Genomic DNA, 25,987 nt, shown 5'->3' with positions numbered 1-25,987 from the left:
CAGGGCTTCCCTGGTGGCGCAGTGGTTGAGAGTCCGCCTGCCGATGCAGGGGACACGGGTTCGTGCCCCGATCCCGGAAGGTCCCACATGCCGCAGAGCGGCTGGGCCCGCGAGCCATGGCCGCGGAGCCTGTGTGTCCGGAGCCTGTGCTCCGCAACGGGAGAGGCCACAGCAGTGAGAGGCCCGCGTACAGCAAAAAAAAAAAAAAAAAAAAAAGAAACAGGGCAGCCTGAAGCCAGTAGCAGAAACGCTCTGCCCAGGCTTCTCCCGTTCACTGTTCTGTACTGTGTGCCTGCCTCGGGGCCGCCCTGGGTCAGCAGGACAGGTGCGGTCCTATCAGCTCACAAGCTGGCAGTTCCTTCACACCTGAGGGTCGCAGCCCACGCCCACCGTGACAGCTGTTCGCAGCACCTAGGGGGAGGCAGGTAGGGAGTGGGGCCACTGCATCCTTAGGGGGACGTGTCATGGGGCAAAGCCCACAGGTGATTCTTCCCCTGGCCTTGTCATTGTCACACTGCTCAGGAGCAAAATGCCCTGAGCTCTGGTCACCTGCCACGTGGCTGGGAGAAACCGGTTCATCTGCTTTGCCCTCAAAGCCCAATCAACAGAGTTGGGACAAGGCAATGCCATCTTAAACACGAGCCAGACACACGCAAACAAGGATCGTTTTCCTCCCACAAAACATCTCTGCTAACACACCTCGCAGGAGGCCCCAGCTCTCTCTACCGACCCAGAACCAGGCACATGCACCACAGTCTTTTTGGGAACCCCGACCTTTGAGGTTCACTGGGTGATATAAATCCTGTAGATCAGGAACCCCGTTCTCAGGGAAAGGTGGGTATCCTTCAGTCTCATTGCCCAGATAAGACACCTGTGAGATGATATCACCCCTCCTCTCAGTTGTATTTAACTTCAAATTATGGGACTGTTGCAGCAGAGAAATACATTTGCTGCACATGCATTCAGGATTCACAAGAAAAAGACTGTGGCCCAAAGACAGGGCTGCTGTGGGTGGGGCCTCTGTGTAGAAATGAGGACCAAAACAATCGACTTGCAGTTAAATTGAAGGAATGAGGCTTAGGGCATCAACTCCAGAGCCAGAGGCTTGGGCTAATTGCCATAAGGAAAAAGGACCTTCAGGAGGCCGTAACTGGAGAAGACAGTTTCAGAAACGAGGGTGAGGGGAGGTCTGGTGGCCTGCTTAGCTGTGACTTTCCTCTTCCAACTGTCCAGTTGTCACTTCAATTGTCACCACTGCCTGGAAAGTCCCAAAGCCTCTGCCTCTCCCAAGAGAAACCATCTGCTGCCTGTGCCCCTCGACAGCAAACCCCCCAACACCATTTCCCTCAAAGAGCCAAGGAAGGGGGGCCTGCAAGAAGAAACAGACTTAAAGATGAGTCAGGATTGAGGACCAAGGAAGGACTATACCCAAAAGGCAAGGATAAGTGCAAATCCAGCCAGGAAAGCAATAACCGACCCCACAGTGGATGAGATGCACCTGACTTCTATACTGTGCCTGTAAACTTTAACACACAGAGGTTCTCACTGTCTGTGGCAAAGGAGTAGCTAATGTACCACAAAACAGAAATCAAACTGGGGGGAAATGTACTGACAACACCCCTGGAATGCAACACAACCGATCTTGCTCAGGGAAAGCATTTTAGCTACAGAAATTGAAAAATGAAAGGGTGTCCAATGCCATCTGTTAAGTATGCGCTTTGCTCAGATTCCAACGCCGGAAAGTGTAAAGACCAATTTATCAGACTGTTGAAATCAGGATCAGGGTCACTCGGTGGAAAACCAGCACACACACCAAGGTGTGCAAGCAGGTGCAGACACAGGCTCAGGGTGCACCCATGTTATGGTGGTTTCTATAGGAGCCAATCCAGAAAGAGCGTGGAAAAGACACTGCCACATCTCTGTATGTGGTCAGGTGAGTCCACACAGATTCCTCATCTTGTGCATCAACTCTAAACACCTGCTCAGACTCGCTGCCCAAGGCTCAGGCAGAGAAGGGCGTGCCGTTCAGATTGGATAATGAATTTGGGTTCTTTCTGTTCTTTCCTTGTGCTAGCTGTATGACTGAAGCTACTGCAGGCAGACGTCGAACTCAGTTGCAAGTGACCTGATTTCTCTCCTCTCTGAGGATGTTTTTATCAGTTCTATCAGAAGATTGGAGTAAAGGACACGCTTCAGATCAGATATCATCAGACAGCTCATCAAAGCAGATTTATTACAGATGCCAGACCAGGTGCCCAAAGGGTACGTGGGTGGTCGGTAGCATCAAAACCAACAGCACCGAATTGAATGGGAAAAGATTTCCTATATTATTGCCCCAATGTTTTTCTTTTTTTGGAGCAGAAAGTATGTGCCTTCTTTTCTGTGCATTGGCCTCATCTATTGTATCTGTATTAGATTGTATTCATCAACCTAATACAGATACAATAGAACAATGTACAATACAATGTACACCAATAAAACCACTGCTACACTCCACTCCACTCCACTGCTACAAATCCATCATGTTTAAAGCCATCCTCCCCAACTGTACCACTGTACGAAATTAATTCACTACTCTTACAGGAGAGGATTCAGGCCTGTAAATAACAAAATTGGGGACCCTCAGCCAGATGTGGGGGGACAAGTTAAAATCTCTACTCCAGATTTGTGTTGCCAGGAAACCTGATCACCTTGGTCCCTGGACAGCCCACAGGGACTCAGCACCCCAAAAAGTTACAAAGATTAGAATGTAGGGCTTCCCTGGTGGTGCAGCTGTTGAGAGTCCACCTGCCGATGCAGGGGACACGGGTTCGTGCCCTGGTCTGGGAAGATCCCACGTGCCGCGGAGCGGCTAGGCCTGTGAGCCATGGCCGCTGAGCCTGCGCGTCCAGCCGGAGCCTGTGCTCCGCAACGGGAGAGGCCACAACAGTGAGAGGCCCGCGTACCGCAAAAACAAAAGAATGTAAATATACCTAAATGGAGAATTCCACTTCTGCTTATGATTAGCTTTCCATCTGATGGCCCACATACACATGGAACCAAAAAACAAAATCAAACGTTTTTACCAATCTAGTTAAATGTGAAAAATCCAAATGATGGTCAATAATAATAATTAAAATTTTATAGTAACAAGCACTTCAAATGTGCCAGGTACTAGGTATTTCAGATAATTGTTGCAGTAGAACTCTGTGGTAGGTGGTATTACCCCCACTTCACAGATGCAGAAAACAAGGCACAGAGGTATTAAGTCAGTACTATGTACCAGGGTTGGTATTTGAACCCAGCAGTCTACATTTGGAGGCCATGTTTTTAACCAGTGCACTGAGCTACCCAAAGCCCGAGGCAGGGAGACCAGCACATTTGTAGGTAGGGTTCTGCAAACCCAGTGGCTGTCTTCTCAGATGCCTTTACACTGAGGCCTAGGGAGCTCTTTACAGACTAAACTGAACTGATATTAGCAGCTAGTGGTGACATAGATTAGTCCCCACTCTCTTGCATGTTTATGAATCACTTGGCAGAGTGAACCATGTTATTTGTCTGCAAAAATGGGGGCAGGGAGAGTGTGTGCATGTGAATCATAGGGGCCAGTTACAAGAGGGGAGGCAGTGTGCTACAGTGGTTTTCTGGAGCTGGAGCATCCTGGGCCCAAGGCCTCTATTACTGTCACTCCTGGATGTGTGAACTTGGGGAATTTACTTTAAGTGTCAGTGTTCCCACCTGTAAAATGGGGATAACTGTAAAGTTATCTGTAAAGTCAGTACTGACTTTATGGGTTTGTTTAGTGGGTTCAGTGAATTCATGCATGATAATCAGAAGCTATTTACACAACAATCATCATGTCTGGAGGATTAAAAAATTCCACTGATAAGAACTTTCCTTAGTCATATTCTGCGACTGCTCACCATAAACACTCCACAAGCCAAGCGTACTCAGCAGAGAACGAGCCTCCGAATACCAACAATGAATAGCCATGAACGAGCTTCACAGTTAATACTAAAATGCATTCCTAACCTTAATAATCCTTTCTTTGCAAAAGTTTTCCTGGTTCTTAAAAGTGTTTAATGTTTGCTAATCAATTAAACATTAATGTTTCTAATGAGGAATTTCTAAAACTAACACACAGATTTTTTAAAAGTTCTCTAATCAATCTCTGACAGATTTAGGATGGAATTCATGAAACTGGGCCTTTGCACCTGCCCTTTGATAATATCCTCCATCACATGGCCGTTTTTTGAGAACCATTTCCCTCTTCTTTCCAAATTAAAGAATTGGTGCCTGCAGGTGGTAAAGAAAAGTCGGTGGGACCAGTCACAGGGGCTGGCCAACCAACCCAGCTTCTCCTATGAACTTGAGGAGGCAGTAAAACAAACTTCACGGTAAGGAAAGTGAACGTATTATGTCGTTTTCTATTTCTGAATAGAATCTGAACTAGATTGTGGCCAACATATGACACCAACTTCCGAGTGTGGGAATAACAGGATTTCAAGATTCACCGCTTCTGGCAGCGTTCCTTAGGTTATATTTAGCAATCTTAAATTGCCTATTTTTTTTTCCTTTTTCTTTTCTTTCTTTCTTTTCTTTCTTTCTTTTTTTTTTTTTTTTTTTTTTTAAAGAAAAGAACAGGAGGAACAGCCCGGGCCTAAAGGAAGTGAGTTTCCTGACATGCGGCTCTTAAACAGCCGAACCACCCACCCTAAGGCCGGGAATGCTAAGCGCGCGCGCTGTGCGGGTGGAATGCACACTTTAGGGGTCTGTGTCGGCGAACAGCGGGCCCCTACAACTTCTCATTCGCGTGCTCTGACGACCAGCCAGACAAAGACCGCAAGTTCTCCGGCCCAAAGCTCCAGGCAGGCAGAGACCGAATCTTCCCGAAGTAGGCCCACTCCCGGCCCCAGGGGCCTGCATCCGCTGCGGAGAGGGGGCCCAGGGATCGCTCCGCGTGAACCGGCGTGCTCCTGCCCGCCCGGCTCCTGCTCCGGCCCTGCACCTCTCTGGGCTGCGGCCAGACCCCGGTCCCTCCCGGGCCCCGCGGCTGCAGGCCCACGCGCCCCGCGCGCCCCAACCCCGTCCGGCGGAGGGGCTGTGCCCGGTCCCCCGCGGGCCCCTCAGACCCCGCCCCCGCGGCCCCCGGCCTGCCCCAGATACCCACCCGGGTCCCGCGCCGGGGGCCGGATTCGCGCCGGCTCCCGGAGCCGCCGCCGCCGCCACTGCCGCCGCCGCCTGTGAGGAGCGGTGGGGCGGGGACGCGAGGCGAGGCCCGGCCCCCGGCCCGCCCCCCGGCCCAACCCGGCCCCCGGCCCAATCAGGCCAGCCCCCCAACCCCCAGGTCCCAAATGGGCTCCAACCCGGCCGCGGAACTGCCCAAGTCACCTTCCGCCCTCCGACCCCCGGACCCGGCCCGGCTGCCCGCATCCCATTCCGGGCCTCACCGCCCGCCTGGGCCTCCGGCCCCAGGACTTTGCCCCGGAGGGAAGCCCCGAGCCTCCAGAGTGAAGGCAGACCCGCTAGGACGCTCCACGTGCGTGCTCGCCCTCTCTGTTCCACTCTCTGCGTTTGTTTTTCCTATTTTGAGGTAGGAAAAGAACACCACCCATCAGGAGACCACGGGGCGTCCCTCTTCCGCCAAGAATTCTTCGCAGGAACCCCGGGAAAGGGGTGCTGAGCCCCCCAGGTCTGGAGATGGACAGGCGGGCACTAGGAGGGGTCTCGGCATCCGAAGGTGCAGCCGGCTCCGGAGCCCCTCGTGCCCCTACCTCCGCCTGCCACCCTCAGGGCACTTAGCCATCCCAGGTCCCCGGCTCCCCGAGTGCCCTGCGCGATCCCCCGGGGAGCCGGAGTTGCCCAGCTGGACGCACGTTGACATGTTTGTTGCTTTAAAGAAACTGAGCCAGGAGGGGTAGAGCTCGGTCTTAGAGATAAAGATGGAGAAAATGCGTATTTATCCTTTAATATATTTACATAGTTAGATGTTCTGTGTTTCTAATGCACATAAATGGCACAAAGGCCGTCCGCCCCGCACGCCCAGCGCGTGGTCCTCGCCAGCCGGATGTTGACGGCGTCGCGTAGCAACGGGAGATGGCGGAGCCTGGCGGCCGGGCTGGCGGGTAAGCGGGCCTAGGGACCTTGGGTCTCGCAGCGACCCCCACGCCTCCCCCTTTCTATAGCCCCCTAGGCGCCCCTTCCCTTCCATGCCCCTTTCCCCTCTCTCTGCCCCTGCCACCCCCACCCTCTGGGCCTTTCCTGCCCTCCCCGGACACCCCCACATTCCTGCGCGCCCTTCTCCCTTCTCACCTCGCGTCCCTTTGTCCTCTCCCGTACCCTCCCCTTTTCCCCTCGCTCCGGGCGCTCCACTCGCTGAAACCCGGGACTTGCTTGTCCCACAGTAACCATGACAACCACTGTGCTTGGTAGTCCCTGCTGCAGAGCCCTGAGAGCAGGGGTCTCTGTACTGGATGCTGCCCCAGCGAGGTGCTGTGAGAGGGGGCACCAGCCCAGCCCCCCGCCTCCCTCCCCTTCACCAGGGTTGGAGGGGGCAGGCGATGGGCCGGGGTCCCTATGGTCAGGCAGCCCCACCGTGAATGCCTTGAGCACACAGATAGACCGTAGTAAGGTAAAAATACAGCCACCAGGCCTCTGTTCTCTTATGCTTTGTTTAAAAGGATAGAAACTACTTTAAAGAATTTAACCTTTTACATTAGACACTGCTGTATTGTTTCTTTTTTTTTTTTTTAAGGTTGGTCTACATGTGCTGACATGGAAAGAAGTCCAGATTACAATAAATGAAAAGACTAAATGCAAAACAGTATATATAGTGTGATCTCTAATTTGGGTGGGTGGGTGGCTTTAAATGCATAGAAAAATATTTGAAAGAAAATACCCTTAAATCTCTTACTTTTACCACTGGTTATCTTGAGAAGGAGAGGAGAAGTCACAGGGGATTTTCATTGTCTGTCACATATTTCTGTATTAGTTTTACTTTTTAAAAACATATAGTTTTTTTCTAATTAGAAAAAAAACCAATTTTAAAATGTGACATTCTTGTACTATCTACATCATGGGGAAATTGGCACTTCCCTGGTGGTCCAGTGGTTAAGACTCTGCACTTGCACTGCAGGGGGCACGGGTTTGATCCCTGGTTGGGGAACTATCATAAAATCCCACATGCTCTGAGGCGTGGCCAAAAAAAAAAAAAAAAAGAAAAATTCACGGGGAAACTAACCAAGAGTTTCTAGAATATTTGTCCTTTTTGTACAATTTTCTCTTATTTTGCGTTTATTTTTCCCAGTTTTGTCACAGACAGAGGTATATTTAAAGTGACTTTTCTGGCAGAATCTACCTGTTCCTTTAATATTTCGATAATTGCATTTTTCATTCATTCTTGGAGTGACTCTTTTGTGCCACGTGACAGGCATGATCTAGTGCCGGTGTTAGTGACAAAGTCATGGCCATCAGCCTAGAGGGAAGGCAGATAATTAACGAGTAAATAAGTAGATATACAGACATCAAGGAGGTGATAAATGCCAAGAAAAAGAAAGATGTTATTTGACACTGGTAACTTGTTTCTCTGCCACCAGGTCTCACCTGGAAGGCAAATCTCCTGAAGGACAAGAGGATCAGAATCATGAAGGCAACAGGGTAAAGTTCCTTATGGGATGAATTATTCTGGGCTGTAGTTACTAAGAACTAAAGAGAGTTCAGACTTTCTCAAGAAAATTGTACGATGATCCTAGGACCTTGCTCTAGAACAGACTCAAGTCATTTGCAGAGAAGCTCAATTTCCTTCCACCCCATTCTGAAGTGTTGGTGGCGCTTCAGGAATGCCTCAGATATCCTACAGTTAGATTGCCCTGAGTTTTTCAGAGGTCATTTCCTGTCATGAAGGATGCAAAATAATTACCAAAAACAGAGAGCAGATAAATTAAAGCATGAAACATAATCTCCTAGCGATGCTCAGAGTGTGTAGCTGCAGTTTTCCCATTGGTGTAATTACTTTATTAAGAATAAAACCTCACAAGACCCTTTATACTTTGTATCCTGATTTTTTTCCTGCTACATGGCTACAGGTATCACCGATAGAGAAGAGCAGTGACCAGAAAAATGAAGAAACTGAGGGTGCTACAGAGCATTCCGAAGGGGAAATCAAAAACGATGGGGAAGTCACAGTTCAGGGGAAAGATGAAGACGATGAGAAAGTCAAAATCCAAGGGGAAATGGAAACGGAAGAGGAATTCGAATTTGAAGAGGAGTTAGAATCTGATATTGAAGCCACGGCCCCTGAAGGGGAAGTCAGTTCTCCAGATCTGGCTTACTCAGACATCAGTCCTGGGGAGGTGGCCAGAGATGAAGTTGGCCCCACACGCCGGCATGAAGGAGCAAGGAGGAAAACAGGTCTTGAAGACAGAGAGGCCCCCGGCCCATCCAAATCCAGAGGAGTGGGGGTCATCTCCACAGAGCCCTCCCAGCAAGTGTCAGGCTCATCTGAGCAAATGGACCAGGAATCGGTGAGTAGCCTGAGGTCTGTTTTATGCAAGTGTTTTACTGCTCAAGTTGTTTGTACTCCTATGTGAGGAACTCAGGGTACGCTATAAATAATTCACATTGCAATCCCTTTTAGAAATGCCTTAGTAAACTTAGGTCTCAGGATCTACCATCAAATGCCAAGAGTTTCTGGACCCTCCCTTGCTGTTCCCAAACCCAAGTTGGGAACATTCCATGTCAGGGCATCTAGGTGTCCAGTCTCTAGAGCAGCACTGTCCAGTAAAATTCTGCATGATGATGGAAATGCTTTTTATCTTCTCTGTCCAATATGGTACCCATTACTCACGTGTGGCTATAGTGCACTTGAAATGTGGCCAGGGACATGGAGGAACTGAATTTTTAATTTTTTGAAGATTCTAATTAATTTAAATTTATATAACCAGTTGTTACAAGTGGCTACCATACTGGACAGTGCAGTTCTAGATAATGACAATAGTTACATTCTTATAATTTTCATTTTTAAATTTTTTTTTAAGATTTTTTTTGTGTACCATTTTTAAAGTCTTTATTGAATTTGTTACCATATTGCTTCTGTTCCATGTTTTGCGGGTTTTTTGGCCAAGAGGCATGTGGGATCCCAGCTCCCCGACCAGGGATCGAACCCGCACCCCCTACATTGGAAGGTGAAGTCTTGACCACTGGACCGCCAGGGATGTCCCCTCATTTTTAAATTTTTAAGCAAGCACAGACTTACAGAAAAATTGGAGTACCATAGAACTTTTCATTTTTTTAAGCATTTGAGAGTAAGCTGTCGATCTGATACCCCATTGCCTCCCAATGCTTCCATGTATGTTTCCCACAAACAACAATATAATGACTATCAAAATCAAGAAATTGTATTACATTACCCAATCATCCTCAGGCCTCCTTCACCAAATGTCCCAGTAATGTCTTTTATAGCAGAGCTCCAGTTCAGAGTTGCCTGTTGCCTTCAGCTGCCCAGTTTCTTGTCTTCTCAATCTGTCCTTGACATTGATGACCTTGACGACCTTGACACTTTTAAAGGTCACAGGCCAGCTATTTAGTAGAATGTCCCTCAGTTTGGCTTTGCCTGGTATTTCCAGGTTCCCAGGTTTGGTTTATGATCCTTCGGCAGGAATGTCACAGAAGGGTGCTGTGTTCTCCTGGTGTCCTGTCAGGTGATGCATCATTTCAGCTTGTCCATTATTGATGATGTTGGCTTGGATCACTTGATGAAAAAAGTGTCAGCCTTATCCACTGTAAAGATACCCCTCACCCCTAGGCATTTAAGAAACACTCGTGAGAAGGTGCTTTTTTGGTTTAAGATAGGAAAGTGAATATTTATTTCAAATGAGAAAAAACAACAACAGATTACACCATTGTTTTAGGACTTCTTACTTATTTCAGCAATGTGTACTGCTGTTGCACATCTTTTGTCAGGTTTATCCGTCTATATTTTGCATTTTTTAAAAGAATTTGTGGAATATTTTATTATTTATTTATTTATTTTGTTGGCTATGCTGTGTGGCATGCAGGATCTTAGTTCCCAGACCAGGGATCAAACCCATGCCCCCTGCAGTGGAAGCGTGGAGTCTTAACCACTGGGCCACCAAGGAATTTCCTATTTTGCATTTTTTGATGCCATTATAAATGCTTTCCAATTGTTTGTTTCTAATTTATAGAAATACAATTGATTTTTGTATATCAATCTTATATTCAGCAACATTGCTAATCACCCTTATTGGGTCTAGTAGCTTTTTTTTTTTTTTTGTAGAATCCATAGGACTTTTCACGAAAAGGATTGTGTTGTCTGTGAAAAAAGGCAGTTTAACGTCTTCCTTTCCAATCTGGATGCCCTTTATTTCTTTTTCATGTCTGCACTGACTAGAACCTCCAGTACAATGTCAAATAGTATTAGTGAGAGCAGACATCCTTTTTCCAGATTTTAGGGGGAACGTTTTCAATCTTCACAGTTGCATATGACCTTAGCTGTGGGTTTTCATAGATGCCTTTTGCTGGGTTGAGGAAGTTCCATCTATTCCTAGTTTGTGGATTTTTTTTTAATCATGAAAGGATGTTGGCTATTGTCAAAAGTGTTTTCTGTGTCTATTGGGAGGATCATGTTTTTTTCTTTTTTAGTTTGTTAATTTGGTGGTTACATTGATTGATTTTCAAATATTAAAACAACTCTTCCTTCTGAGATAAATATGGGAGGGATACTCTGAAACTATGGTAACATCCATTCCTCATTAAACTTTCAATTTATTCATGTAAAGTTTCATATCTGTATGGACTCATTGTTTCCCATTTCATTCACTGTGTTATAATTCATTACTATCATTATTTATATTGAAGCTCAGATTTTTCCCAATTTGACCAGTGAGCCCATTCAAATTGGCCTTTGTGTCTTTCTGACACATCAGTACCATTCTTTTTTTCTTTTTTTTTTTTAACCACCATCATCCTTTAGGCACTTTCTTGTTCTCTGGCACAGACTGCCCCAGCCTGAGAACCAGACATTTCTCCAGCAGCTTGGTTTCTTTTCACGGAACCCTCGACCCCAAACACACCATACACATACACACATACATGTAGCTCACACCAAAACGTCTCTAATTCCAAACCACCATTGACATGGTTCCTGCTAGTTTTCTCCCCTTCTATATTTTAACTCCTTTTTCCAACAGTAGGAGACCTGGTCCTTATTATCCTTAACATATTATAAATTTGATCAATCCCCCGAATGTAACCCTCACTGCACTTCCCTGCCCCCATGTGGACACTCCTCACCCCACTCAGGCTAGGACACACACCCTCACTGGGCCACCCTGACTGTGGACACCCTCATCACCTTGTTAGGCCAACCCCACCCAGGCCAGGCCCCAATTGTTTGGGCTGTGACTCTCCACACCGGGACCCCTCCTCAGCAGGCCCAGGCCTGACACCTGTGCTATCAGGACCCACCTCAGGGACAGTCTCGGGAACCTGCTCTCCTCACCTTGTCCAGGCTCATCACCCCACACTGGGCCAAGCCAACCTGTTGGCTTTAGGTGTGATTGCTCTAGAAGGGAAGTGAGGGGTAGGACGGGGCAGGAAGAGAACGCATAACGTTTCTCCATCATGGACTCTGGGCTGGACACTTCAATGCCTTTGACATGTGTTGCTTCAGTGAATCCTGACAACAACCCTGTGAGGTGGGAACTATTATTATCCCCATAGTTCAGGTGAGGAAACTGAGGGCCCAAGGGACATCCTTGCCCAGAGGCATGCAGCTGTGATGGCAGACGGTCACTCTTGCTCTGAACAGTGCAGTGACAATCCCTCCCCACCCTGTGAAACCTAAAAGAGTTAATAACTTTAGAGAATGACACAATTTGATATTCGATGAGCCCTAATTAAGCTTTATAATTACAAATGACAAGTACATGATCAAAATCACTTTTAAGAATTTAACACAACAAAACAGTGCCCTCCTTTCTAAGATAGCCAGGACTGGGAATTCCCAGGCGGTCCAGTGGTTAGGACCCTGCTCTTTCATTGCCAAGGGCCCAGGTTCAATCCCTGGCTGGGGAACTAAGATCCCACAAGCCGTGAGGCATGGCCAAAAAGTAAATAAATAAAAGATAGCCAGGAGTGTTGAAGTATAGGTCACTTGTTGAGCTGTAAAGCCAATTTCCACCCTCGAGTCTAGTTTCCAGAAAACTCACAAAGAAACAGTCTCCAAATTTGATCAGCCAGAAGGGTAGAGACAAGCCCAAAGAGAGAACCGTATTTCTCACCTCTCACCTCTCAGTCTTAAGAAGTAACTTAATCGTGGAGTAGAAGCTGCTGTGTCATCGGCGTGGTCTGACACATCATTGACCTCTCATTAGGAGAAGCCCTTTCTGGACACCCCAGAGGTGGGCTTTGGACTCTGGGCCCCCATTAATGTCATTGTGGTTCTGGATGCCTCAGAAATCATTTCTAGAAGCAGCATCACCTGAGGAAGTACAATTAGAAAGAACAGGAGCTGGGCGTTGAGATGACCCTTGGCTGGCTGTGCGAACTTAGGCAAGGGCTTCAGCTTCTGTGAGCCGCTTCCCTACAGATGACAGAAATGACTGGCATCCACCTTGCAGGGTCTTGTGCAGGGTCATTGTCTGTTGTTACTAATATTCACCTATTCATCAGCAGCAGTAATTACTGTCAACAATAATCGTTGCAAGAGTCCCCTTTAGAGCTAAAATGGGGCCAGGTGCTTCTATTGAGGGAAAACCTTTTCATATGGAAATGTCCCTAAAGTGAAACAGTTTGAAAGAAGAGAAGAAACAGCCCTCTTGGGAGACCCTGGCCAGGGCTCAGGCTTTCCAGCATCCTTTTATAAAGAGGATGCTCAGAGGTGTCGCTTACCATCCTTGGAGACAACAGCATTTGGGAGTAAAGAAACCCAGGTCCAGCACACACCCGTGCCTCAGCGTTTACACTTTGCTCCAGATCAGGACAGAAAGAAACCACTCCCGGATTCCTCATGGGGGTGGCGGTAGGTGTTTTCTGTTTTGACCATTTGCAAAAGCCAAATGTTATGCAAACAATATTCTATTTTTTTTAATAAGTTTATTTATTTACTTATTTATTTACGGCTGCGTTGGGTCTTTGTTGCCGCACGAGGGCTTTCTCTATTTGCGGCGAGCGGGGCAACTTTTCGTTGCGGTGCGTGGGCTTCTCATTGCGGTGGCTTCTCTTGTTGTGGAGCATGGGCTCTAGGTGCACGGGCTTCAGTAGTTGTGGCGCACGGGCTTAGTTGCTCCGCGGCATGTGGGATCTTCCCGGACCAGGCTTCGAATCCGTGTTCCTTGCAATGGCAGGTGGATTCTTAACCACTGCGCCACCAGGGAAGTCCACAACTATGTTGAATTGAACACTGTAATGAATTAACTCCTTAGTCCTGACTAAACCCTCATAAATTCAGATTTGGTTGTTTTTGCTCTAAAAACAATCCCAGGGGGCGCTCCAGCAGAAGGTCTTTCCTCTGGGGGCTCAGCACCGCCTCGGACAGAGCCGGGGGAGCAGCAACACATCCCTGGACTTTGATGAGCCGCCTCTGGTTACCGAGGGCCCCTCCACGCAGGAGCCAGGTATTGTGGGACAAGCCACTTCACATGCCCTTCTACGCAAGGGCTGCCACTCATTCACCACCTGTTACCTTGTTTCCTGTTGCACTGTGAGCCAAAAGATAAAAATATCATTAACAGATATGGATAACACATGTGGAGCATTTTTCTGTTTTATCTCATTTAATCCTTACACTAACCCGGTGAGGTAGGCACTGTTCTCCATTTTAGAGACCCTAAGAGTCTTTAAGTAACCTATCCGTGTAAGTGGCAGAACCAGGCCTGGACCAAGATCCGGTGACGCCGCAGCCCACAGCCCTGGCCAAATGTCTCACTGCCTTCTGGTCTCGGGGCAGCTCACCCCTAAACGTGTGTCTGTTTGCTGACTTTCCAAGGCTTTCCCGGCACACCCCTATCTTTCCACTTGGCTCCGGTACCCCAGTGTTGAGTACGTGAGAAAGCAGATTGGGTTTTTTTATATTCCATATGATGGGTGTGTGTGGATGGTCCAGCTAACAAAGCCTCACATCACTCACAAGCAACATGCAGACAGCACACATCTAAAGGAGTTAGAAACAAAACAGGATCTCTCCAGCTCAGGAAGGGAGGAAAGTTGAAACTAGAGCCTCACTGATTTCTTTTCAATCATATCTGTTTTCCATTAAAAAAAAAAAATCTAGTCCATCATTAAGAAGCCACCTTTCTGTTCACTATTTATGTATTAAAAGGTATCAACAAAATGTGTTTCCTTCTTGTCTACCTTTAAAGTGCAATCCTTTCTACAGAATGTGTTGAATCAGCTAGTAGAAAATTCATGAGCAGAAGACCCTGTGAATAGCACTTGTGAACCCTAACCCAAAGGGGTGCCTTTTGTTTCTTTTTTCCATCATGTTGCACGAAACTGGGCGTCAGCTTTGCCTGATAATTCCTCCAGAGAAGCACTCTCTCTATTAACTCCTCAGTGATGTTTGTTGTTCCCCCCTACTCGTCCCCCCAGAGCCTGATGCCCACCCCAGGGAAGGAGCCACATCCTTGTTCCTGGACAGGATCCAGCAGTTAAGCATGGCCGAGGAAGGAGGCCTGGTGGAGAGCGTGGAGTCTGAGGCCAGCGACGAGGCCAAAGAAGACAGATCCCAGCTGGTGGTTTTGGACCCAAACCATGTAAGGAAACATTCTGGAGTTTTGCTTTTGCCCCATGCAGACAAAGATGGACTTAGAGACATTTCTACACCTGCCCTGTAGGCCCTGCCCTGCCCCGAGCCTCCATGGCCCACCCTCCACCCGGCAAATGCCACACTCAGGTCTCACCTGCTCCCTGAATGGTTTATCTGCAGGGTTTGAGCTGCCACCTTGTAAAGTTTATTCTCCCTTTAAGTTCATTCATTCAGAGTCAGCATTTCCCAACCTCCACACTATAGAAATTTGGGGCCGGATCACTCTTTGTGGTGGGGACTTCCTGGGCACTGTAGGATGTTGAGCAGCATCCCTGGGGCCTCCACCCACTAAATGCCAGTAGCACCACCTTAGTTGTGACGGCCAGAAATGTCTCCAGACTTTGGGTATTGGGTGGGCGCAAAATCACCCCCACGGATAGCCACTGCCTTGAGTGTCCCACCCCTCTGGTAAGTGGGGAGGGCAGGTCTTGGTTGGATGAACCTCTTTGGAAAGACTTGGTGCTCCCGGTACCACGGGAAGGATCAGGGTTGCACTGGGAAAAGGGACTGAGGGTTCATTTGGTGCTGGCATCCAAGGCACTGCTCATCACTGCCCTCTGGCCCCAGGGATTAAACCAGGACCACTGCCCCAGCCCACCCTGTCATTTTGCACTCAGGTCCTTCAGTGCCTAGGATGAGACAACAAGTGCCTTGAATTTGTGGCTTCTGGAATAAGAATCCTGCACCCAGCGTGGAAGTCATTTCTGCCGTCCCCTGCCAAGAGTTGTGGCAATTTAGGCTAAGCCCTGGAGGGGACAGCACAGTAACCGGCTGTGCTCTTCCACTGTTTTAGCCCCTGATGATAAGATTCCAGGCTGCCCTGAAGAACTACCTTAACCGGCAAATAGAGAAACTGAGGCTGGAACTTCAAGAGCTGGTGCGTACCTGTCCCGCCTTCCACCTGGCTGTGCACCCGCATCTCCGTGACCCAGCTTCTCTCTCTGGTGCAGGGCGTGGCCACCAAGCAAAGCCGAGTCCAGCGGCAGGAGCTGGGGGTGGACCTTTACGGGGTCCAGCAGCACCTGGCCCGCCTGCAGATGCAGCTCGAGAAGAGCCACGACCGCCACTCGATCACAGCGTGCGAGAGGCGGAAGAAGGAGGAGGAGCTGCAGAGCGTGCGCTTGCACTACACCAGGACCTGCGAGACCGCCGGCGAGGAGCGCAAGAAGCGTAAGGCAGCCCCGTGTCCTCGCAGGCCTCCCCGTGGCGCGGCCCCGCGTGCCATAGACACCCCAAGGGGCATCCTCACATACCATCGTATCCCTGAATGCCATTGTAACCTGGTGGGGTGTTCCCAAGTGCCATCATGACCCCGAGGGGTGTCCCCACATGCCATCGCATGGCTTCATGAAAGGCAAGCTGTGTTCCCGTACTGGAGGGGTTCCCAAACTTTTGGGGGAAGGAAGACATAAATGTCTTAAAATGCACCTAATTAGGCAAAGGAGCAAACACTGAAAGCCGGCAGGTTGGGTATTTGGAGTCAAAAGCAAAACAGGCGGGCTTCCCTGGTGGCGCAGTGGTTAAGAATCCGCCTGCCAATGCAAGGGACACGGGTTCGATCCCTGGTCCGGGAAGATCCCACATACCACGGAGCAACTAAGCCCGTGTGCCACAACTACTGAGCGTGTGCTTTGAAGCTCGTGTGCCTAGAGCCTGTTCTCCGCAGCAAGAGAAGCCACCACAAAGAGAAGCCCGTGCGCAGCAACAAAGACCCAATGCAGCCAAAAATAAATAAATTAATTAATTTTTAAAATGCTGGAGAGGCTGGTAGGCTGCTGGGGTTGAAGATAGGGTATCCAGAAGGCAGGGAAGAGTGGGAATGGGCAGAGTTTAAATAGGTGGGGAGGTATAGGTGAGGCCAATCCAAAGCGCAGGAGCCCATGGTCCAGAGCCCTGCAGCCCCAGGATGTGTAGCAGATTACGGGGAATAGGTGGCTTTGGAGCAGAAGAGACAGTGAGGGTGCGACTAGTCACGTGCACTGTTCCTATCAAAGCAACAGCTCTGCACGGAGTGGAGGTCGTGGGCCACAGTGAACAGCATGGTCACAGCAGGTTATTTCAGTTTTTGTGCTTTTTCATGTTTCCAACTTTCTTTATCAACTCTATATTACTATTATAATGGGGAAAATAACCTAAAAGAATTTGGGAGAAACCAAAATCACACGTATATCCCAACTGTGGATGGAAAGAAGCATTTTGGACCCTGAGAAGTGCAGGAGAGTTTTCTGGACAGAGCTGGGGAAGAGCACCCCTCCCTGAGTGTCACCCAATTAACCGAATCTACCAAAAAGAGAAGAGCACGACATCCACACTAAAACAATGGAGCCACATCCTCCAGATAGAACAGAATTTAGACCAGGCTGAAAGAGGACACATGTCCCGCACCCCCTCCACACAGGAGAAGTGAGCGCCCACCAGCACCCCTCATCAGATCCTCAAGGTGTGGATGGGCTTCTGGAAAGATCCAGACATCTTTGTGGACACTCTGTCCTTTCTGGAAGTCACCAGGTAGCAGGAGCAGAAACTGTTCAACCAAGCAAGGACCCACCTAACGGCACCATTTCTCCCCTCTTCAGACTAAAGAACTCGGGTGGCGGTCCCAGACCTGCCTACCAGGTGCCGCCACTGCACTGTCCCGTAGGTGAAACGTGGGGCTTGGCCTCTGGAGAATGTCCATAGTTGACCTCCTCACTTAGGAGGGGGGTGAAGCCCACCAGTCAGTAAACCTTCACATCCAAATGTGAGTCATCAGCGGCAATCCCCAGACAGGAGAGCAGACGCCTCCACAGACACAGACCGGGTTCCGAAAACATAGCATACGCCAGCCGGTGTTCGACATGAGATTTTAGAGGACATCTCATCAGTCAAATGAGAACCAACTATTAGGGAAAAGGATACTTGGAATTAAAAAATAGAATCACCCCCCATACCCCGCCAAAAGTACTAAATAGGCAAATCAGCACTGCTGGAAATTGAACAATTGAACTTGTGTACTAAAAGGTCAGTTTGAGGAATTCTGCCCAGAATTCAAAGCAAAAACCCAAAGTGATGGACGTTTTGAGAAGGAGATAAAAGACATGGACTGTAGGTCTGGTAAAGTCAGTATCCATGAGAGAGAAATTCCAGGAGATTAAGGGCATTAACCAGTGACATCAGAGGAAAACATTTGCATGAGTTCAAGAAAGATGAATCTTCAGATGTAAAGACTCATGGAGGGCCAGATGGGTGGAAGAAAAAATAAACATGCCTAGACACAGTTGGTGAAATTTTTAAATTCCAAAGGTAAAGGGAAAAAAATGCCATAGGATTACAGACAGGACAAAACCAGACACTTCCTATGTTATTTAACCCACAAGTGGGTGGAAAATTTGGGAAACTCTTCCCAGGCTTTTTTTTTTTTTGGCTGCATTGGGTCTTTGCTGCGCGCGGGCTTTCTTTAGTTGCAGTGAGCAGGGGCTATTCTTTGTTGCAGTGCATGGGCTTCTCATTGCGGTGGCTTCTCTTGTTGTGGAGCACCAGCTCTAGGTGCGTAGGCTTCAACAGTTGTGGCACGCGGGCTCAATAGCTGTGGCTCGCGGGCTCTAGAGTGCAGGCCCAGCAGTTGTGACCCATGGGCTTAGTTGCTCCACGGCATGTGGGATCATCCCGGACCAGGGCTTGAACCCGTGTCCCCTGCATTGGCAGGCAGATTCTTAACCACTGCACCACCAGGGACACCACGCCTCCCCCCGACCCCAACCCCAGGCTTATTTTACAATGTTCGGTATAATCCTTACTGGAAAAGCTTACAACGTACAAAAACAGAAAACTATAAAGTGTTCCTACTTATGAGGTGTAAAAGTCCTAAATAAAATATTAGCAAATATTAAATTTTTACTCAGCAACATATGAAAAGAAAAATACCTCCTAGTCAAGAGGGCTTAATTCTGGAATAATTTGAAATTAGGAAATCTACTGATTCATTGCATTATATTCTTAAAGGAGAGAGAACAAATAGATTTTCTGGGTGGATGTCAAATGGGTGTTTGGATAAAACTCATTGTCCATCCTAAACTAGAATAGAAGGAAAGTCCCTTGTAAGTATTTATCAGCAACTAACAAGGCAGTTTTACTCAGAGGAAAGCCCTGGAGTAATCATAGTTAAGGAGTGAGACGAGGATGCATTGTTTTGGAGGTTCCAGCCATGAAAGAAAATAGGAAAAATAAACGAAGTATAGATTCTGGATATGAAGTCATGAAACTCATTCTCCACCAATGGTATGATTGTTTACCTAGCAGATTCAAGATCACTGATGAAAAGCTAAAAAAAACAGTGAGAAATCTATAAAGTAACTGAATACCAGAGCTATAATTTTCTTTTCTACCAGTCATATCCAATTATGAATTATAATTTTTTAAAACCTCATCCATAATAGCTATAACAACCATAAAATACTGAGGAATAAGTCTAACAAGAAGCAAGTGAACCTATGTGAAGAAAAACAATAAAATTTTACTAAAGGACATAAAGCAGATTTAAATAAATGGAACAATCATGTAACCAAATGAGAGGAAACAAATGTCATTTCTCTCCAAATTAATAAGTAGTTCAGGGTTTCCCTGGTGGCGCAGTGGTTGAGAGTCCACCTACCAATGCAGGGGACATGGGTTCATGCCCCGGTCCGGGAAGATCCCACATGCCACGGAGCAGCTAGGCCTGTGAGCCATGGCCGCTGGGCCTGCGTGTAACCTTGACACTGTTTCAGCACTTCCTTAGACACGGAGAATCTCTAATATGTGGTGGGAATGGAGGGCTTATTGCAGTTGGCGGGCATAGATTACGTATATTTCGTCTCTCCAACTAGACTGTAAAGTCTTTGATGGCAAAAGATATGGGTCTTTGTAGTTTAAAGACTGTTTCCCAGACTCACCCCACAGTGGGGTGAGGGGTGCTGCTTCCACGATGTCCGGTGTGCGATGCTGGGACACCCTCCCCCTCTCTCCCCAGTGGCAGCTCTGCAAACCGAGATGGAGACCCTGGCTCTGCATCTCTTCTACGTGCAGAACATAGACCAGGACGTGCGTGATGACATCCGGGTGATGAAGCGAGTCGTGAAGAAGTCGGAAGCCGAGCGCATGCGGGCCGAGTTGGAGAAGAAGCAGCAGGTATCCTGCAAAGATGATGCCCGTGTGACTATTTGCCACATCTTTGATTTCCTGATCAGATCAGCCCTGCCCCTGCGTGAGGGGCCATGCCCAGCATGGGGTGGCTGACGTGGGTTGAGGTTGCTGGGGACCCATCTCACTGTGCATCTCGTCCCCTCCCTTCCAGGACCTGCACGTGGACCAGCTGACCACCCGAGCCAACCAGCTGGAAGAACAGATTGCCCTGTTCGAGGCTCAGTACCGCGCTCAGGCTGAGGACACCCGGACGCTAAAGAAGGCAGTGAGCGAGGTAAGTGCTCAGTGGCACAGGTGCCATCTGGCAGCGCCCAGGCAGTGCCTGCATGCCTACAAGAAGACTGACTGAGCCCCCAGTTAGCCGGCCAGCCTCCTGCACATCTGTCTGTCCTCATAAGCATCTCAGAGCATCTGGCTGACCCACGTTGGGGACACAGTAGATACCAGCTGACTGATAGCCAGTATTCTTATTCCCACTGTAGCCAGTGATAGACTGAAAGGCCCCTCAGGAGATGGGACATTCTGTCCTGCTTGCTGAGGCATCCTTAGCAAGTTCCTTACCGACAGCAGGCCTCTTTCAGAGAGGGCTGAAGTCTCCCTACCCGTTCTCAGCCTGGGCAGCCAGTGCTCCAGGGCAGTGCCCACATCTCCCTTCCCGTGGAGTAAGGGAGGGCCCGGGCTCAGTGCAGCTCCAAGTTCAGTGGCCAGCACTGGAAACCAAAGTGGCTGTGACCTTTTTTTTTTTAATCTGTGAGTCACCATCTGCATTCATACGTGCAATGATGACACAAAGGAAACAACACACTTTTATTGAAGGAGAGACAGATGGGCTTGAACAAACAAACAAACACACCTGGGTCCACATGGGAAAACGCCCAGTGCTTGCCAACCTATGAATATACTTAATCTAGAATGTGCTCCCATCAGAATCTCAGGGGGGAAAAAACTTCTTAGTTAGCAAAGTGATTCTTAATTTTATCTGAAAAATAAATTCAGAGGACTAGCAGAGAATTGTCCAGGGAGGAAGGTTCTTGAAGGCTGGCCCACGGTCCCAGTTTGCCTGGAAATGACAGATTTTCCAAGACATGGGACTTTCTGGGCTAGAACCAGGGGAGTCCAGGATAAACCGGGATGGTGGGTCCACCTAGCATTAAATACTATAAAGCCCTAGAGGCTAAAATAATGAATTACTGGAGTCAGGGACAGACAGGTAGGCTGTGGGAGCCTGTGAGAGAGCTCAGAATCAAGGAAATGTTTATATAGAAATTTTATGGATTATAAATTAATGGAGAGCAAGTGAATTATGCACCCGGTGGTGTTGGGACATTTGGTTAATCATTTGGGGAAAAAAATCAAATCTTTTCCTCATACCACACACTAAAATAAATTCCACATGGGATCAAGTATTGAAACAAGGGAAACTGTACCAGAAGAAAGAAAATGAGAAATATTTATAAAGCCCTGGATTGGAGAGGCCTTTCTAAGCATAACACCAGTAAGTTTGGTGGTGTAAAGAGATTTTGAAAATCAATTGAGAACCTACTGTGTGCGATTCTGCTCTGTGCTGATTGTGTACACACACACGATGCTGTAGTTCTCTTTCATTACGTCTTTTTTGCCTCCCGCCCCTCCCTGCTGGCTGTGTGCCTTCGGGGCAGGGCCGTCCCACATTTGTTCATCCTGCATTCCTGCACCCAGAACAGGGGGGCCCATGACAGGTGCGACATAGACATTGACTACAGATGAGGGCGGGACAGGGGTTCTCCCACCAAGTTGGCAAAGATGAACAAGGCAGGGGAATCGGGGCTCCCACACTGATGGAGGGGGTGCAGTCTGTCTGCATCAAGATCCTTATTCAAGGGCAATACTGTACTGCATGTCAGGGACACCCACCCCACTCCCCAGCAAGCTCTCCCAAAATATCACTGTTTGGACTTCATTCCAGGGAAAATAGGCATGCAAATAAAATTTCTGTATACATTACATACTTCACGAACAAAATGAATAGAGTCACTGGGGACACAGTGCTGTGTGTGATAACCAAGAAAGCCCAAGAAGAGGATATTGGTTAAACAAATTATGATATACCCATGCAGTGGAGGACTATCCCACCAATAAAATAAATATTTGCTGGCATGGAAACCCATTCACAATATGCTACTTTTTATTTTTAATATTTATTTATTTGGCTGCGCCGGGTCTTAGTTGCAGCACATGGGACCTTAGTTGTGGCATGCACGTGGGATCTAGTTCCCTGACCAGGGATCGAACCCTGGCTCCCTGCATTGGGAGTGCAGTGTCATAACCGCTGGACCACCAGGGAAGTCCTGCTACTTTTTTTTTTTTGCAGTTCGCAGGCCTCTCACTGTTGTGGCCTCTCCCGTTGCGGAGCACAGGCTCCGGACGCGCAGGCTCAGCGGCCATGGCTCACGGGCCCAGCCTCTCCGCAGCATGTGGGATCTTCCTGGACCGGGGCACGAACCCGTGTCCCCTGCATCGGCAGGCGGACTCTCAACCACTGCGCCACCAGGGAAGCCCCCTGCTACTTTTTAGTACTAAGTTACAAAACAATAATAGGATATGATTGCTTACTCACACACACACACACACACACACACACAACACACACACAGGAAGATAACACCAGGGTGTTAGAAATGGTGAACTCTAAGTTGTGGGATTATTTTTATTTTCTTTTTGCTTATTTCCATATTCTAATTTGAGTAGAATAAACACTTTTTTAGGGCCTCCCTGGTGGCGCAGTGGTTGAGAGTCCGCCTGCCGATGCAGGGGATACGGGTTCGTGCCCCGGTCTGGGAGGATCCCATATGCCGCGGAGTGGCTGGGCCCGTGAGCCATGGCCGCTGAGCCTGCGCATCTGGAGCCTGTGCTCCACAACGGGAGAGGCCACAACAGTGAGAGGCCCGCGTACGGCAAAAAAAAAAAAAAAAGACCAACATCCAAGTAACCTCAACTCTCCACTGTAGGCCTGCATGGAAATAGATGCCATCAACATGGAGAAAAAGCGCATCCTGCAGCAGTGGGCCACCAGCCTGGTGAGCATGAAGCATCGCGACGAGGCTCACAAGACCATCCAAGAGGCACTCAGGTACAGGCGGCCCTTCTGGTTGCCATGGAGGTGGGCCAGGTGGCTCAGGACCACAGCGGGGGTCTGGGCGAGCGGGGAGAGCTCGTGACAAGTGTGGGAATGCGGAGGTGGGTGCGGAGTGGACTCCACGCCCAGCTCCACCCAGGTGAGCATGGAGCGCCCATCCTCGGCTCTCCTGGGACAAAGGGGTGCACCTGAAGCCCCGCAGCCCTTCGGCCCCAGCTTCTGTCCTGAAGCCACCCTTATTGTTCACCCAGATTTCAGTGTTTCTTAAATCCTTTCAAACTTTCCGTGGCACCAGGAGCAGCAAAGCTTTCACGCTCAGATTTCCTGGGAGGATTAAGGAGAAACAGTGAGAGAGAGAGAAAGAAAAAGGGGTATTTATCTTGGGGAGATAAAGGTGTCCCTTTGATTTGCAGTTTCACCACCTGTGTGCAGAAACTTCATCCCTTCTCTATTGTTCTGCCAGAGGGCTGAGTTCCAACCGAAATCCTGCTTTAATCTCCCTGAAAAGGGAAGGAAGAGGCCCCCCTCGCGTTCCCCTCTCACTTCTAGCGAGGGCTGGACGTGTAGCCTGGGCGGGGTGCTGGAGACAGAGGCTTCCAGACACAGCACTGCCTGAATTCCCCAAACCTCCAGGGTGCTTGGGGCCCAGATGTGGAAGCCGGTTCTGGAGGGAGCACATCATAGCTCGACTCCACCTCAGAAAAACAAAACCGGAGGGACTGATTGTTTTTAAAACAAGCCATTTTACATGGGTAATGCTGGATTAAAAATACTCATTTCCTTCATTTTCCTGAGTCGATGAGAGAAAGCCAAAGGGAGAATCATGGAATTATCCCGGCAAAGTCCGGCTAAACATCTGCTTTCCCTTTAAACACGCAGGTGGAGGAACCAGGCGGGCTCAGGGCTGAGGGGTCAGGCTCCTCTCTACCCTGCCCCCTGGGGCTGCTGGCCTGCCCACTCCCGCTGTGTCTGCCCCCTCAATGCTGCCCTGTGTTTGGTGCAGGAGAGGCCTTGGCCTGTGGGCAGCTTTTCCCTCCTGTCCAACGTCGACCTTGAATAAGGTTGAGGCTGGGAGTCTCATGGCCTGTGACCCCCACAGGGACCCCCCGTTGTCCAGCACTTCCTGTGTGTGTCTGTTTTGTGTGTGTGTGTGTGTGTGTGTGTGTGTGTGTGTAAGCAATCATATTCTATTATTGTGGGTCCCCGCCACACCGAGACTTGAAAGACAGCAGCTCCTACGGACTCTTCGTAGTTAGCGACAAAGTTGTATCAGGAGTGCGTCCCTACCACAGGTGAAGAATCATGTTGAGGCTACAGCAAACACTGAAAGTCATACATTCAAAACAAATGGGTCATTTCCATGTGAAATGTCTCAGAACAAGCCAGAAAATACAAAGACTAGACTGTGCTTAACTTGGGATGGGGGGGATACCCTACCTAGAATTTACACCCTCTCAGGGATAGGGACACAAACACGTCCCCTTGTGCCCTGGTATCTGCCTCTGTCATACTTCCTGACAGGATACATGTGGGACAGGCATGGCTCAGCACCTCTGCTGGGTGTTAATTTGTCAGCTTCATCGCCTTGAGATCCTGTAACAGGTTCCCTCTTAATCCTCAGATGGATTGGGCCAAGCTTCAGACATATTCTAGATTCCACCAGTTCTTTTCGTTCTGTTTATTTTCCACTGGTGTCTGTTAATCAAGGACTCTTTTTAATCAATTTGTTAATTGAAGTACAGTTGATTTACAATGTTGTATTAATTTCTGCTGTACAGCAAAGTGATTCAGCTTTACGTATATAGGCATTTTTAAAATATTCTTTTCCATTATGGTTTATCATAGGATATTGACTATAGTTCCCTGTGCTCTACAGTAGGACCTTGTTGTTTATCCATCCTGTATATAAAAACTTATATCTGCTAACCCCAACCTCCTGCTCCATCCCTTCCCCAACCCCCTCCCCCTTGGCAACCACCAGTTTGTTCTCTATGAAGGACATTTTTAAAGAGTGTCTTTTTTATTTTATTATTTTTTAAATTTTTGGCCATGCTGTGGGGCTTGCGGGATCTTAGTTCCCTGATCAAGGATTGAACCCGGGCCACAGCAGTGAAAGTGCCGAGTCCTGGACAACGGGACCGCCAGCGGATTCCCAAGTGTGTCTTTTTTAAAAATAATTTTTATCAAGGGTAAGTGATCACATTACAGGAAATTAGAAAAGCAGAGATAAAGATTTAAAATACCACAGTCTTTCTCCTTTTGTGACAATGACAGTTGATTAGCTAGCATTCTGGTGTCTTTTCCCCCATGCATGTTTTACTGAGTGTTCAGATTTGTGTCATAAAAATTGGATGTCTTATTGTTATTGTTATTGTCAAATTCTAGGTATTTATAAGGCTTCTACTTCCTAAAAAAGAAAATGAGTAACTTTTAAAAGTTTGGTTTATTGAGGATAATTTATGTACAAATTTATTATGTAAATTATTAGTGTTATGTTAAAAGTTATCCTTTTTCAGAGCACAGTTCAGTTCAGCAAATGGACAGACGCAAGTAGCCATGATACACTCAAGATATCAGCTATTTCCTGCATCCCAGAAGTCAGTACCTCTTCCCACCTCCAGCCCCCAGCAAATCCTGATCTGCTTCCTGTTCCTATAGTGTGGTCATTTCTAGAATGTCATATAAACAGGATCACACGATACGTAGCTTTTCTTGTCTAGCTTTTTTTTCACTTTGCACAGTGCTTTGAGAGTCAGCCTGATGTTACAAGATCAGTTGCTGAGTAGTAGTCCCTCATGTGTATATATCAACATTTGGTTGTTTCCAGTTTGGAGGGTAGCATGACCAGAGCTGCTGTGAAATTGTGTGCAGGTCTTGGTATGGGAATGCAAAATGGAACAGGCCACTTT

The 25,987-nt window shown here is 48.2% G+C and overlaps 2 protein-coding genes across 10 annotated transcripts in view; one reads left to right on the top strand and one right to left on the bottom strand.

Annotated features, from left to right (window-relative positions):
- TBC1D16 (TBC1 domain family member 16) overlaps positions 1–5,214 on the bottom strand; it is an 85,566-nt gene extending 80,352 nt beyond the window's left edge. For 8 of the 9 annotated variants that reach the window (XM_060081748.1, XM_060081751.1, XM_060081754.1 and 5 more), the window contains exon 1: positions 5,150–5,208. The gene's annotated coding sequence lies outside the window, so the exon portion shown is untranslated. Of the gene's footprint in view, positions 1–5,149 lie in introns of all 9 variants that reach the window. The other variant, XM_060081749.1, reaches the window with a different exon arrangement.
- Positions 5,215–5,903: 689 nt separating this feature from the next.
- CCDC40 (coiled-coil domain containing 40) overlaps positions 5,904–25,987 on the top strand; it is a 39,396-nt gene continuing 19,312 nt past the window's right edge. Inside the window, exons 1-10 of the mRNA XM_060081674.1 lie at positions 5,904–6,104; positions 7,575–7,635; positions 8,064–8,501; positions 13,481–13,613; positions 14,587–14,750; positions 15,597–15,680; positions 15,754–15,973; positions 19,791–19,948; positions 20,115–20,237; positions 22,951–23,072. Coding sequence (XP_059937657.1) covers positions 6,076–6,104; positions 7,575–7,635; positions 8,064–8,501; positions 13,481–13,613; positions 14,587–14,750; positions 15,597–15,680; positions 15,754–15,973; positions 19,791–19,948; positions 20,115–20,237; positions 22,951–23,072 — 1,532 coding nt within the window. The 5' untranslated portion in view covers positions 5,904–6,075. The remainder of the gene's footprint in view (positions 6,105–7,574; positions 7,636–8,063; positions 8,502–13,480; positions 13,614–14,586; positions 14,751–15,596; positions 15,681–15,753; positions 15,974–19,790; positions 19,949–20,114; positions 20,238–22,950; positions 23,073–25,987) is intronic.

This window comes from Mesoplodon densirostris, chromosome 18, assembly GCF_025265405.1.
Source record: "Mesoplodon densirostris isolate mMesDen1 chromosome 18, mMesDen1 primary haplotype, whole genome shotgun sequence".
Classification (NCBI taxonomy): Eukaryota; Metazoa; Chordata; class Mammalia; order Artiodactyla; family Ziphiidae; genus Mesoplodon; species Mesoplodon densirostris.
This window is presented reverse-complemented; position numbering and strand designations above follow the sequence as displayed.